Here is a 15,312-nt window from a genome sequence, read left to right on the forward strand (position 1 = left end):
GCCAGTTTCAGGGTCGTTGGTCATCTTCTCGGTCTCCACCATGAAGTAGTCGTCGAGGCTGAGGATGCGCGGTGGGGAGCCTCCGTTCTCTACCTCCCGGTCCTGGCGTGGAGACACAGTGGATGAGTGAGGGATGGAGAGAAATGAATAGCAAAAAGTTAGGTGACAATTAAAAGAGGAGGAAAAAAAGTATGTAGGGGAGAGGAAACAAAAGTGTGTGAGGGGAAGGGAGAGGAAAAAGTGTGTAAGAGGGAGGAAAGAAGTGAGTGAGGGATGGGGTGGGTTATGTGATGGGTTAGCGAAGGGGTGTGGTGTTAGAGGAGGAACTAACTAGCACCGAACCAGTTTCATTATTATTATTACTCTCGTTAACATTCTAAAAAGCACTTGATAGTATTGAGTTGCATGCCTCCCGACTTCTGGTATGTCCCTTCGTTACATAAGAACATAGGGAGACTGCAAAAAGCCTAATGGCCTACACAGGGCAGCTCCAGATTCCCCCCACTGCCACCTGTCATCCTCATCCTTGTAGCTATCAAGTCTACTCTTAAAACAAGCTATCATCCCTGCGCTCACTGATTGCTGAGTCTATTCCATTCCCTCACCACCTATTACTCCTATTACTAAACCAATGCTTGCCTATTTCCCTCCTAAATCTATACTTTTCTAATTTAAATCCATTACTGCGTGTTCTATCCTGCTGGCTAATTCTCAGGACTTTACTTATATCGCCTTTGTTGTAACCCTTGACCCATTTGAATACTTCTATCAGATCTCCCCGCACTCTTCATCTTTCTAGCAAATGTAAGTTGAGATGTTTCAGCCTATCTTGATATGGGAGGTTCCTCAGCCTCTGAATCATCTTGGTCATCCTCCTCTGAACTGATTCTAGCAAGTTGATGTCCATTCTGTAGTGTGGGCACCAAAACTGGACAGCATAATCTAAGTGTGGCCTAACTAACGCTAAATAGAGTCTGAGAATGACCTCTGCACTCCTGTTGGTTACCGTCCGATTAATAAAGCCTAATACCCTGTTAGTGTTAGCCCTATTCCTCGCACTAATACATTGCTTCCTTAGTTTTAGGTCAGAGTTCACTAACACTCCCAGAATTTACTAACACACTTCCAGTAGTTCGCTATCACTCCCAATTTTATAAGTTAGCCAGTCAAAAAGCCAGTCAGTCCATCAGTCAGTTAGTTAGTTAATTAATCAGTTAGTCTTTAAGTTAGTTAGGTAAGGCATTTAGTCAGCCAGTGAGTCAGTCAATTCAATCAGTTAGATAGTTAGTCATTTACTCAGTCAGCTAGTCACTCAGTTAGGTATCTAGTCAGTCAGTCAGCCAGCCAGTCAGTCAGTCAGCCAGCCAGTCAGTCAGTCAGCCAGCCAGTCAGTCAGTCAGCCAGGTCAGTTAGTCAGGTTAAGTATTTAGTCAGTCAGCCATGTCCATCAATCAGTCAGTCATCCATCAGTTAGTTAGTCAGCAAGTCCATCAGTCTATCAGCCAGTCCATCAGTCTATCAGCCAGTCCATCAGCAAGTCCGTCAGTCTATCAGCCAGTCTGTCAGCCCCTCACCTTGATCATCCTGGCCACAGTGGTCTTGCCTGCCCCCGGTGGTCCCCGGAGAACAATAACAATCTTGGGCGGCCTCATGAACCGTCCGGGAATGTTCACCAGGTCATCAATCGTCACCACATTCCCTTCCTCTTCCTCCACCTCCTCCTCCTCTTCCTCTTCTTCCTGCTGGGGTGATGGGAGCTTTGGGGGGCTGGGGGCACGGGGCATGTGGCTTTGTCTTGGGCCTGGGGAGTGGCGTGAGGGTGAACGGTCCCTATCCCTCCCCATTGGGTCGCGCGGGTGTCTTGAGTGTCCCCAGGGGGATCCTCGGTCATCCTCCCTGCTGCCTCTTAGGTGGTGGTCGCGGAGTGAAGGATCGAACCCATCGTAGCCCTGGCGGAGAGGAGGAAACGTGGTTGAGTGTATGGAGTGCTGGAGGTGTTTAGTGTAAGAGGCAACCAAACTAATTAAGGCGGTTATTTTAGGTGGTATCTGGCGGCTGAATCCTTCCTGCACTGTGTGGTGAAGAATGTTAAGGAAAAAGTGACCTTAACGAGGATGATTCAAAGGCCTTAAGTTGTGTCAAAGAAATCAATCCAAATACAGCATGAGATGAAAACTACTGAACAGGTTATGTTGTGATAAATACCAAAGTGAGAATGAGTGAAAAAAGTGGAGTGAAAGAGACAAAAAAAGGCTCAATAGGTCATAAATACAGCTTGAACCTCTACCACCAACAACAGCTAAGTCCAACTGTGGTGTGGTAGCCAGCGAGTATCTGACTGCTGCTGGCTGTAAAATGCAAGCCTGACAGCCATGCGATTCTCGAACGATATGGAACTTTCTGTGCATAACAACAACACTACTGACCTGTCGATGGTATTGGTCAGATCGTGAAGAGTAAGGCGACCTGTCCCTGGACGGAGGCTGTTTGGCTGCAGGGGAGGAAAAGAACAAACATTAGATCCACCTGATGAGTACATGAACAAAACACTGATATACCCAATCCATCAAAGATAAGGAGACTAAGAGGTTCTGAGGCACTGTTAGAAAAGCTTTGAAATTAAAACAGAAATAAAAGGCTATGTCGGAATATGAATGAGACAGCTGGAAGTAAAGAGAGTGATCGAAGGGAAAGAAATGTAAGATAAAGATTTTAGCAGATTTCAGGTAATGTTAGAATAATTTTGAGCTAAAAAAAGTAGCTGCCACGGGATATGAAAGAGGAAGTTGGAAGTGCAGAGAGAAAAGGTCGAAAGGAAAAAATATGCAAGACAGAGAGAGAGAGATTTTAGAAGGATTTGAGGCAGTTTAACCCAGTAGCAGCGACGGGCCAAATTTGTGGCTTTACCATGTACCAGCGACAAAACACATTTTTGCCATGATATAAACCCCCAAAATTGACGATGCATAAACTGATCACAAATGCATTGATACATATTATGAAATGGTTTGTGCGAGTGACGATTTTTTTCTCATTATTGTCGCTTAGAGGGACCTTTAACCTGGTAACTGCGGGGATCATGTTTCTTAATGGTCCCTCTAAGCAAGAAAAATGAGAAAAAATCTTCACTCACAAAAACAATTTCAAAATATATGTCAAAGCATTTGTGATCAGTTTATGCATCATCTATTTTGGGGGGTTTATATCATGGCACAAATTTGGCCCGTCATTGCTACACGGTAAAGCCACAAGTTTGGCCTGTCACTGCTACCGGGTTAAGAAACATCATCCCAGCAGCTACCGGGTTAAAGTTTCGATGATGAAAAAGGAATATTTATGTCAGGGGATATGGATGTAAAAGTTAGAAGCGTGGAGTAATTCAGTAAAACTTCTCGTCCCTCACCTCTCAGGGCTGAACCATGGCCATAGTCCACCACGGCAGGCTTATCCACTCTGGCTGAGGGGGGTCCTGGTGGGGGCTCTCTGTCCCTCTCCTCATCCCGTGGGTCTCGGCCATAGGGGTCCCAGCGGTCCCTTGGGTATGGGTAAGGGTCGTCGGGGTGGCCTGGGGGGTATGGTGAGCGTTCTCTCGGCCTGTAGGAATCACGGTAACGGTCGGAGTAGCGGTCACTGTAGGGGTCGCCGTAAGGGTCTCTCTCGTAGCGATCCCTGTCCCTGTAGGGGTCGGCATAAGGGTCCCTGTCGTAGCGGTCATAGTAGTCCTTGTAGTAGGGGTCATCCCGCGGGGGGTAAGGGTCATCTCGCCCCCCCTCGTAGTAGTCCCAGCGTGAGCGGTGGGGCGGCCCGTCGTCAGGGAAGGGCTCCCTGGGGGGCCGGTCACCGTGGCGGGGGTGGGTGTCGTCCCAGTACTCTGGCGGTCCACGGCGAGGCGGATACCTGGGGAGGACAGGGAACAAAGGGTTTGTGAGGGGTGGCGTTCTCCATCTTAGGGGGAGGAGGAGCCACATGACCTCAAATTGCTCTAAACAGTTCACACAATATCCTGACTAGTCTTGCCTTTCCTGATCACACATTTTGATTCTGGCTCCCTGGTGGCCTGCTACACACTGCACTCAGCCCTGCACTCCTCCACCGGTGAAGAGTGTGCACAACTTTAAGGAAAACCTGGACAAGTCTAGATATGGAGATGGGACCACACGAGCGTAGATCAGACCCTGTAAAATTGCAACTAGGTAAAACTAGGTAAACACACACACACACACACACACACACACACACACAAGGTTTGTGCTAGAAACATTCATGATTTTAAGGAAAAGTTGGATAAGAGAGGATATGGAGACGGGACAGCGCGAGTGTAGCTCTTTTCCCGTATGTCACACCTAGGTAAATACAACTAGGTAAAAACACACGCACCTGTCCGCATCATCCCTCGCGTGGTCTGCATGTCCCGGGTATGTGTCCCAGCGGCCCACTCGCTCCCTCTCCCAGTACTCCCGGCTCATGACGGGGTCCAGGTCCTGGGCACGAGGGGGTGAAAATAAATGTTACCGAGACAAATGAAGGAAATAATGGCAGTTTTACGTCACTGTCACTTGTTGTTCCACTATTACGAGGCAGCTTATCACAGGCATTGCTTTATATATATTTGCTTAGTTCTTTACCTTAGTCTGTCTTCCTTACTGTATAAAAAAATAAACAACAGAAGAGACTGACTGACTTTTCCCGGTAGCGGGCTTTTTTTTTATTATTGTTTCCTTTTTTTGTGCCCTTGAGCTGTCTCCTCTGTTTAAAAAATAAATAAATAAATAAGTAAATAAAAAAACATCATCACCACCACCACCTTCCACTACAAACAGCACCATCACCATCATCACCACCACCACCACCACTACCAACAGCACCATCATCACCACCACAACTACAACCACAACCATCACCACCACCACCACCACTACCAACAGCACCATCACCATCACCACCACAACTACAACCACAGCCATCACCACCACCACCACCACACCACCAGCCCCCATCTCCCCTTGACATCCCTCCTCACCTGCATCACCCTGCGCTGGTCTGGCCACGGGCAGTCCCTCCACGGTTCACCCATCGGGGAGTCCCTAAACTCAGGTAGGCCAGGACTCGGGCCAAGGTCGGGGCGGTTGGGACCAATGTCGGGGCGGTTGGGGCCAAGATCGGGGCGGTTGGGGCCAAGATCGGGGCGGTTGGGGCCAAGATCGGGGCGGTTGGGGCCAAGATCAGGGCGGTTGGGGCCAAGATCAGGGCGGTTGGAGCCAAGATCTGGGCGGTTGGGGCCAAGATCGGGGCGGTTGAGGCCAAGATCGGGGCGGTTGGGGCCAAGATCGGGGCGGTTGGGGCCAAGATCGGGGCGGTTGGGGCCAAGATCTGGGCGGTTGGGGCCAAGATCGGGGCGGTTGGGGCCAAGATCGGGGCGGTCGGGGCCAAACCCTCTCTGGGGCGGCCCTCCAAACCGACTGCCACCAAAGCCCGGGGTCATTGGGTCTCCACGCCGGTGTGGGGATGGCTGCGGCTGTTGCTTCACAAGGGGGCCGGCAAGGGGCAGCTTGGAGGGGGTCTGCTGCTGCTCCTTTGTGTCCTGAGGGTGAGGGAAGGTTGACTCTGTGTGTGTGTGTTAATATATCCACCTAGGTAGTTAAGGACAAAATACAATGCTGTCTTAACTTATGTGTGTGTGTTAATATATCCACTTAGGTAGTTAAGGACAAAATACAATGCTGTCTTAACTTATGTGTGTGTGTGTGTGTGTGTGCATTAAAATATCCACCAGTGTACAGCTGAGGACAAAATGCAACTGTCTTCCCTCAAAAATCACTGTGACTTGGTAGCCTCTTTCCACTCGACAAGTCACTCTCCTCCTTCACCAGTCCATCCCTCTCTTCTCCTTCCCTTTCCTTCCTCACCCTCCACTCCTTTCTCTGCTTTCCTCACACTCTACTCCTTTCTACCCCTTCTTCACAATCCACTCCTTCTCCCTCATCCCCTGCTGCATATCTCATCTCGCCTCCTCTATGTGACTTGGCGAGCGAAAATGAGGAACCCAGTCACGAGTTTCAAGTGAGTTAATATTCCTCTCTCTCCCTCATCCTCTGCTCTGTTTCTCATCTTGCCTCCTTTATGTGACTTGGCGAGTGAAAATGAGGTACCGGGTCACGAGTTTCAAGTGGGTATGTATTCCTCTCCTCAACTGCACACATCTCGTCCCTGCGTTCACTCACCTTCTTGCCGTCCTTGTCCTGATCCTCCTGCTCACCGCCGCCCTCCGTCCCCTCACGCTCATCCTCGTCGTCATACCACTCGCCCGGCATTGTGAACTTCTCATGCTTACGCGGCGGCACTCCAATGGGGCCGATCTTAAGGGGCTCGGCGCCAAGTTTCAGCTCTGGGAACAAGTGTGAGGTGGCTTAGCCCTTAACACTACACAAGCACGACTCTGTGTGGCTTGTATGTATGGTTTGGGGAAGGTCTTGGTTTGAAAAGGTCAGGGTTATTCTACTTACTGCTTGCTTTCTGGGCCTTGAGAATGGTGTGTGTCTGCTTATTTGCCTCAAGGTGACTCTTTATCTACTTACTGCTTGCTTTCTGTGCCTTGAGAATGGAGTGCGCCTGCTAATTTGCGTGCACCGTTCGAATTGGTACTGCTTCCTTTCTGTGCCTTGAGAATGGAGTGCGCCTGCTAATTTGAGTGCACCATTCAAATTGGCACTGCTTACTGCTTGCTTTCTGGGCATTGAGAATAGAGTGCGCCTGCTAATTTGAGTGCATCGTTCGAATTGGCACTGCTTACTGCTTGCTTTCTGTGCCTTGAGAATGGAGTGCGCCTGCTAATTTGAGTGCATCGTTCGAATTGGCACTGCTTTCTGGGCCTTTGAGATGTAGGAGTGTGCCTGCTAATTTGTCTCACGGTCGCTTTTACTCTATTTACTGCTTGCTCTCTGGGCCTTTGAGACGTAGGAGTGTGCCTGCTAATTTGTCTCACGTTCGCTTTTACTCTATTTACTGCTTGCTCTCTGGGCCTTTGAGACGTAGGAGTGTGCCTGCTAATTCATGTGCACCATTCGAATTGCTACGCACGATGGGAAAATTCACCTGCGTCACTAAGAGGCTGGGTCGTGTGCCAGGCCAGGCCCATCAAGAGAGCCTACCAGTGCTATGGGCCACACACACACAAGAAATAAAAATGCGGGGGGTGTACATCTTCTCACCCCATCACCCTTTTAACCTTGAATTTGAACACTTGTTGCTTCATCTCCCGTTCTTTCCAGGGAGTCCAAACTATTGATCTGTTCATGCCCTCCACAACTTATTTTACGATCATTATTAAGCAATGTCAAGTTTTATGTGCATTCCTATAATCAGCCAAATCTCCACTCCATCACAACTGGTAATGAGCTATGCCAAGTCTTCTATATGCATTACTGTATTCAAACACATTGCCACTTTGATTAGCCATGTAAAACCTTCTGTACACACTCGTATATTCAACCACATCACCACTAAATCACCTTTAATCAGCTATGGCAAGTCTTCAATATCCATTACTTATTCAAACACATTGCCACTCCATCACAACCTCTGATTAGCCATGTAAAACCTTCTGTACACACTCCTATATTCAACCACATCGCCACTAAATCACCTTTAATCAGCTATGTCAAGTCTTCTATATGCATTACTATATTCAAACACATTGCCACTCCATCACAACCTCTGATTAGCCATGTAAAACCTTCTGTACACACTCCTGTATGCAACCATATTGCCTCTAAATCACCTTTAATCAGCTATCCCAAGTCTTCTATATGCATTACTATATTCAAACACATTGCCACTCCATCACAACCTCTGATTAGCCATGTAACACCTTCTCTACACACTCGTATATTCAACCACATCGCCAATAAATCACAGCCTGTAATCAGCTATCCCAAGTCTTCTGTATCCATTACTTATTCAAAAACATTGCCATTCCATCACAACCATTGATCAGCCATGTAAAATCTTCTGTACACACTCCTATATTCAAGCACATCACCACTAAATCACCTTTAATCAGCTATGGCAAGTCTTCTATATGCATTACTTATTCAAACACATTGCCACTCCATCACAACCTTTGATCAGCCATGTAAAACCTTCTGTACACACTCCTATATTCAACGATATCGCCTCTAAATCACCTTTAATCAGCTATCCCAAGTCTTCAATATCCATTACTATATTTAAACACATTGCCACTCCATCACAACCATTGATCAGCCATGTAAAACCTTCTCTACACACTCCTATATTCAACCATATCGCCACTAAATCACCTTTAATCAGCTATCCCAAGTCTTCTATATGCATTACTATATTCAAACACATTGCCACTCCATCACAACCTCTGATTAGCCATGTAAAACCTTCTGTACACACTCCTATATTCAACCACATCGCCTCTAAATCACCTTTAATCAGCTATCCCAAGTCTTTTATACGTATTACTATATTCAAACACATTGCCACTCCATCACAACCTCTGATTAGCCATATAAAACCTTCTGTACACACTCCTATATTCAACCATATCGCCTCTAAATCACCTTTAATCAGCTATCCCAAGTCTTCTATATGCATTACTATATTCAAACACATTGCCACTCCATCACAACTTTTGATTAGCCATGTAAAACCTTCTGTACACACTTCTATATTCAATCACTTTGCCACTCCATCACAACCTTTCAGCAGCCATGTAAAATATTCTGTACACACTCCTATGTTCAACCACATCTACATTACATCGCAACTTTTGATAAGCTATGCCAAGTTTTTTGTAAGCATTCCTATATTCAACACCCCAATGGCTTTACGTCACAGTTCATTTGACCTGCGAGGATCCTTAATTGCCGAGAGTAGTTTTCCATCCATGACTTATTTGCTTATCTTTATTTATTTTTTTTTTTTTTTTTATACCTCTGTTTACTGTTCTCATTTCTTTGCTTGTAAGAACTTATCATTTTCCTTTCAAGTACAATTTTTCTTCTTTCTCTCCTCCCAAGCTTCTATACTTCCGGCACTCTCCCTTCTCATTTTAATCCTACATACATTTACCAACACCACAAAATATCATCAAAATAAATACAATTACCATGTCTTTTGCATCTCCCAAAATACCATTCCTGCCTTTCACTTGCTTAGCTAATTTTTTAATCATCACTAAAATGTTTCTTTCCACAAAATGATCTCATCCCTGAAACATATATTTCCTGCATCCTCCTTCAACCTCATCTACTTTCCTTTCTTCCCTAATCCTCTTATTTTCTGTTGCCCAAAATCATCCGGTCTCTTAAGTGGTAATCTTTTGCACTTCCCGATTATCACCTTCCAGCCTTTCACCGGCAATCTCGTCTTCACCTTTCAGTAATTCTTTAACCCCCACACATTTTGTTTGTTTCCATTATTCTGTACCCCCAAAGTCACCTTCCAGCCTTTCACCAGCAATCTCGTCTTCACCTTTCAGTAATTCTTTAACCCCCACACATTTTGTTTGTTTCCATTATTCTGTACCCCCAAAGTCACCTTCCAGCCTTTCACCAGCAATCTCGTCTTCACCTTTCAGTAATTCATAAAATCCCCACACATTTTGTTTGTTTCCATTATTCTGCACCCCCAAAGTCACCTTCCAGCAATTACTGACATGTAATCAGCCACACACTTCCTCTACATTTCACACACCTGTTCATGATGACAGTGCCAGAAGTTTTACATCATTAATGCAACACAATGAACTTTTCAAACCACCAACTCGAAAACATGTCTGGCAGCTTACAGTAAATGTCAGTGGAATATTGCTGCCTTGCTTGGATGATATTTACATCTAAGAAGTTTCTGTCACTTTTAAAGATCATTGTTGTGTACCTTTGATGAACCTTTTAAGCTCCAGTGAACTTTTAATCAAACTTTGCACTCAAGGCCATTTTAGGGGGTTGTCAGGAGCAATTCCTATTCTAGGATATTCACAGCCACACATTCAAATAGACTCAACAGGAGTGATCCTGAATTAAGACTCTAATGTCTTGTTGCTTGCTTAACTTGCTGTTATTTCCTCAATTCCCTTCGGTATACATGTTAAAGACAACGATTCTTTTCAACTTGCTTGTATCTATTCTAAGTGCTCCTTATTTTGAAACTTAAGTGGATATAAACAGCAGAATTTACCAAAATTAGCACATTGTGTTCAACTACCTTTGTCCCTTGAGCCTGTGGTGGGCAGAACCCTTCACCCCAAGCACACGCAGGACAAGTGTAACATCCAGGTTATCACAGTTTACTTTTCCCAAGTTTTCCAAGAGGGAAGGAAGCAAGAAAATTCATTATATTTATAAGAAAAAATATATGAAGGAAATAGGAAGGAAAATGAAAGGAAAAAGGAGGGAATGAAATAGGGAGGGAAGAGAGGAAGGAAAGAGGGAAGTAGTGAAAGAATGAAGTTGGAAATGAAGGAAGGAAGGAAAATATCATTCAGAACCACTATTTACCTTGTTCTCTATTTATAAGCAAAGGAGGAAAAGAAAGAAGGAAAGGAAAGAGAGAGAAATGAAGGAAAGAAAAGGAAAAAGAATGAAGCAGCAGGAAATGAAGGAACAGAGAGAAGGAAGGAAAACATCATTCAGTATCACTATTCACCTATTTATTTATAAGCAAAGAAAGAAAGAAGAGAATGAAAGGAAGGAAAGAAAGAAGTAGAGAAAGAATGAAACAGGAAATGAAGAGACAGAAAGAAGGAAGGAAAACATCATTCAGTATCACTATTCACCTATTTATTTATGAGCAAAGAAAGAAAGAAGAGAATGAAAGAATGAAGGAAGGAAGGAAAGAAGTAGAGAAAGAATGAAACAGGAAATGAAGGGACAGAAAGGAGGGAAACCATTCAATACCAATATTTACCACGTTATTTATTCATAAGCAAAGAAATGAAAGAAATTAAAAGAATTAAAGAAAGAAACAGAGAAAGAATGAAAGAGGAAATGAAGGGACACAAATAAGGAAGAAAAACATCATTCACTAACAATATTTACCTTGTTTTTTTATTTATTTATAAGCAAAGGAAGGGAAGAAGGAAAGAAAGAAAAGAAAAGCAAGGAAAGAAAGAAATAGAGAAAGTGAAGCAGGATATGAAGGAACAGAAAGAAAGAAGTGAAGGAAAGAAGAAAATGGAGAAAGGGAAGGAAAGAAAGAAAAAAAAGAATGAAGCAGGGAATGAAGAAACAGAAAGAAAGAAGGAAGACATCATATAGGACCACTGTTTACCTTGTTTTCTATTTATAAGCAAAGAAAAAAAGGAAGTGAAGGAAAGAAAATGAAGGAAAGAAAGAAGTAGTGAAAGAATGAAGCAGGGAATGAAGGAACAGAGAGAAGGAAGGAAGGGAAACATTGTACAGCACCAATACTTATCATGTTCTTTAATTTTAACCAAAGAAAGAAGTGAAGGAAAGAAGGAAAAGAAGGAAAGAAAGAAATAAAAAAGAATGAAGCAAGGATGAGGGGACAGAGGGAAGGAAATCATTTGACACCACTATTTAGAAAGAAAAGAAGGAAAAGGAAGGAAAGAAAGAAAGAATGAAGCAGGAAATGAAGGAACAGAGGGAAGGAAAACATCAGAAAGAAAAGGAAAGAAAGAAGTAGAGAAAGAATGAAAAGGGAAATGAAGGAACAGAGGGAAGGAAAACATCATTCAACACCACCATTTAGAAAGAAAAGAAGGAAAAGGAAGGAAAGAAAGAAAGAATGAAGCAGGAAATGAAGGAACAGAAAGAAAGAAGGAAAACATCAGAAAGAAAAGGAAAGAAAGAAGTAGAGAAAGAATGAAAAAGGAAATGAAGGAACAGAGGGAAGGAAAACATCATTCAACACCACTATTTAGAAAGGAAAGAAAGAAACAGGAAAAGAATGAAAGCAGGGAATGAAGGAACAGAAAGAAGGAAGGAAGGAGAGCATCGTACAGAACCAATACTCATGTTCTTTATTTCTAAGCAAAGAAAGAAAAGAAGAAAAGGAAAGAAAGAAGAAAAAGAAGAAAGAATGAAGCAGGGAATGAAGGAAAACAAATAAGGAAAACATTCAATACCATTATTTACCTCACTCTTTATTTAAAGGCAAAGAAAGAAAAGAAGGAAGTGAAGGAAAGAAGAAAATGGAGGAAAGAAGGAAAGGAAGGAAAGAAAGAATTAGAGAAAGAATGAAGCAGGAAATGAAGGGACACAGAAAGAAAGAAGGAAAGCATCATTCAATACCGCTATCTTATTTAATTACAAGCAAAAGAAAGAAAAGAAAGAAGGAAAGAAAGAAATAGAAAAAGAATGAAGCAGGAAAAAAAACATCAAACAGTACTACAATTTATCGTCCCTATTTTTATGCAAAGAAAGAAATGAAAAAAGGAAACAGAGAAAATGAAAGAGGAAATGAAGGGACAGAAAGAGAGAAAGAATGAAAGGGGGAATGAAGTGACAGAAAGAAATAGAGAAAGAATGAAAGGGGGAATGAAGTGACAGAAAGAAGGAAAGAAAGAAACAGAGAAAGAATGAAGCAGGGAATGACGGAACAGAATGAAGGAAAACATCAATCAGTAGCATTACATCATCTCGTTCTTTATTTATTCATCAGCAAGTGCCCCAGCAAGCAGGCACCAGGGAGGGAGGGTCTTTGCTCGGCAGCCGTGACCATCCTGTATGCATGGACGTACGGACGTACGGCTGTTTGCACTCTTTGCTCGGGACATCTCAAACTTGTGCTCAGTGCCTTGAGTGTCACCTTAGAGCAGACTTGTTACTCGGAAAGGAAGGAAGGAAGGAGGGAGAAATGAGTAATTGAGAACGAAGACAGTAGAAGGAATGAGAAAGAATTGGGGTAAGAAAGTACGCAAAGGAAGAAGAGAAGGAGAAAAGAATAATTGAGAATCGAGACTGACGGAAAAGTTTGGAAAGTTTCGTTTAGTTGGCGCAACATCTGTGGTCATATGCCGGAGAGACAGAAGGGGAAGGAATTATAGAAGGGAACAGATCCCAGGAGACGGGACACAACCCCCGATTAATACCTGGTACCCATTCACAGCTGGGTGGGCAGGGGCGTAGGGTATCGGAAAAGCCGCCCAATTTTTTCCACTCCGCCCGGGAATCGAACCCGGGCTCTCTCGGTTGTGAGCCGAGTGTGCTAACCACTGCACCACGAAGTCCCCTCGCAAAGGAATGAAAGAGGGAGAAAAGAATAATTGAGAATGGAGACAGAAGGAATGAAAGAAGAGAAAGAATTAGGGTCAGAAAGTATGTAGAGCGAGAAGGAAGGTAAACAGATAGAAAAGGAAAGGAAATGTAAAGATAGAAAGATGAAACTGAGGAGAGAAGAAAAAAGATGACAAAGAACAAACGAAAGAAGAGAAAGAATTAGGGTAAGAAAGCATGCAGAGAGAATGAAGGTAAAAAGGTAGATAAGGAAAGGATATGCAGAGTTAGAAGGAAAGATGAAACAGGAGGGAAAAAAAGGGTGACTAAAGAACACTCCCAAGCTAGGTAGCCGAGACCACACGGCTGTACTAAGGCTAAAGCGCTGCCTCCCACACCAAGCAGCCACAACGGGCGGGGCTTGAACTCACAACTTGTCGTGAGCCAAGCACCGCACCCACTGAGCCACCCGAGCCCCATGAAGAAAGGACACATGGAAGGACATGAGAAAGAAATTTTGAACAAAAAACGGAGAGGAAGAAAGATACAAAGAAAATAGAATGAATTTATGAAGGAATGCTAGGAAGAAAAGAAGGAAAGGAGGGAAGCCAAGAAAAAGGAAATAGGTTTCACATGCATTTAAAATGCAAACCTGTTCAGGTGAATGTACCATTCCTGTTTGTTCACTATTCCTCAGTTTATTTCAAATTCAGAGATATATATATGGAAGTAAGCTTTTTAACTTAGAGCATCAGTCACTTATGATCAAGATGTTTGTTTTTCAACACAGAATATTTGCCTGGATGCTGAAACAGGCACAGCACCTCCTCCTCCTCCTCCTCCTCCTCCTCCTTTCTGCCCTCAGCTTGGAGCGCCTTGCTCAGCTCAATGAACTTTTAATACTTTTAAATACAAACTTAAGCCTAAAGAACAAGCATACTGCATGCAATACTTAAGATACTGCAAAGTTTCTATATGCTTAAAAAAGTGAGCCTCCTCCTCCTCCACCTTACTTTTTTACCTCCTCCTCCTTCTCTTTACCTCCTCCTTCCTTGCTTTACCTCCTTCCTCTTCCACCTCCTTGATCCCCAACTCCTGCACTCCGCAGGACTGGGCGTTCAAGCAATAAAATTGTCATTGAAGGAGAGACCGTACAGTTCACATGGCCTGCACAGCCCCTCGTGTCCAGACCAGGCCTCACCCTGACACCAGTAATGACGTGCCATCGCCTCACCACGCATGGCACACCACTACCTGGTACCTGGTGCCATGCTAGTGCCCTCCAGGTTGAGTGCAGCTCACCATCATTCATCAAGCCTTGCACACTCTTCCATTCCTTTTTATCATTTGGCCGTTCACCAGTCAAGAGAGAGAGAAGAAAAGAACTATTCAAAGTGACCTTGCACTGAAATACTCACAAGAAGCTGTATCTTTTAGGAGGAGGCATTGCAAGGATAAGAAGTCAGCGTGTCAAATCTGTTATTCAAACTCCTATCTATCAACCATTCTTTCTTGAGGCCGGCGTCCGGCCGAGATATCAATGAAGTGAAGTCTGTCATTTACATGTCACCATTTCTTAACTTTTCAAAGGTGCTTTGTGGACATGTCAAGTGCCTTGTCTTGTTCACACTGTCACTCATCCACACTCACTCACACTGGTAACCATCACTCTGCACTTGACAAACCTTGACTGAGGTCTTCTGAAGTGTGCTGTTTGTATGTACAATGTAAAGAGTCCACTGGTGGGACGGCTGGTGTCATGAGGTGTGGTGTGTGGTGGTTGTGTGTGTAAGCAGCCTTGCTATTTACAGAGTTATGAAGAAGCTGGTAACCAGGAAAGGCACTGGCCATGCATATACAGTTGTCATTGACTTATTACTTAAATCTTTTCTCCTTTTAGTTTGAATTTTGTCAACTTAAATTTTCTGATCTATTCTTTATTTGAATTTTATGAACTGTGCCCCCTGTGGCTGAGAGCAAAGAGCTCAGATGGCATACTTTTCAAGACCCTCACTAATGGGGTTCAGGAACAGATAAACAGGAAGAGCTTCAGGGGGCACAGACTTTAATTGTTTTGTTTCCCTTGCAACAGGGAGTGAAACAAAGC

General features: G+C 43.9%; 1 protein-coding gene across 5 annotated transcripts in view; it reads right to left on the bottom strand.

Annotated features, from left to right (window-relative positions):
* Positions 1-15,312, bottom strand: part of LOC126986286 (YLP motif-containing protein 1-like) — a 54,585-nt gene that overhangs the window by 23,647 nt on the left and 15,626 nt on the right. For all 5 annotated transcript variants that reach the window (XM_050842256.1, XM_050842255.1, XM_050842254.1 and 2 more), the window contains 7 exons: positions 6,222-6,385; positions 5,021-5,581; positions 4,378-4,481; positions 3,404-3,897; positions 2,427-2,491; positions 1,575-1,949; positions 1-102 (listed from right to left, as the gene is read on the bottom strand). The exon at positions 1-102 is cut by the window's left edge and continues 18 nt beyond it. In XM_050842256.1, coding sequence (XP_050698213.1) covers positions 1-102; positions 1,575-1,949; positions 2,427-2,491; positions 3,404-3,897; positions 4,378-4,481; positions 5,021-5,581; positions 6,222-6,385 — 1,865 coding nt within the window. The remainder of the gene's footprint in view (positions 103-1,574; positions 1,950-2,426; positions 2,492-3,403; positions 3,898-4,377; positions 4,482-5,020; positions 5,582-6,221; positions 6,386-15,312) is intronic.

Source organism: Eriocheir sinensis, chromosome 61, assembly GCF_024679095.1.
Source record: "Eriocheir sinensis breed Jianghai 21 chromosome 61, ASM2467909v1, whole genome shotgun sequence".
In the NCBI taxonomy this organism is placed as follows: Eukaryota; Metazoa; Arthropoda; class Malacostraca; order Decapoda; family Varunidae; genus Eriocheir; species Eriocheir sinensis.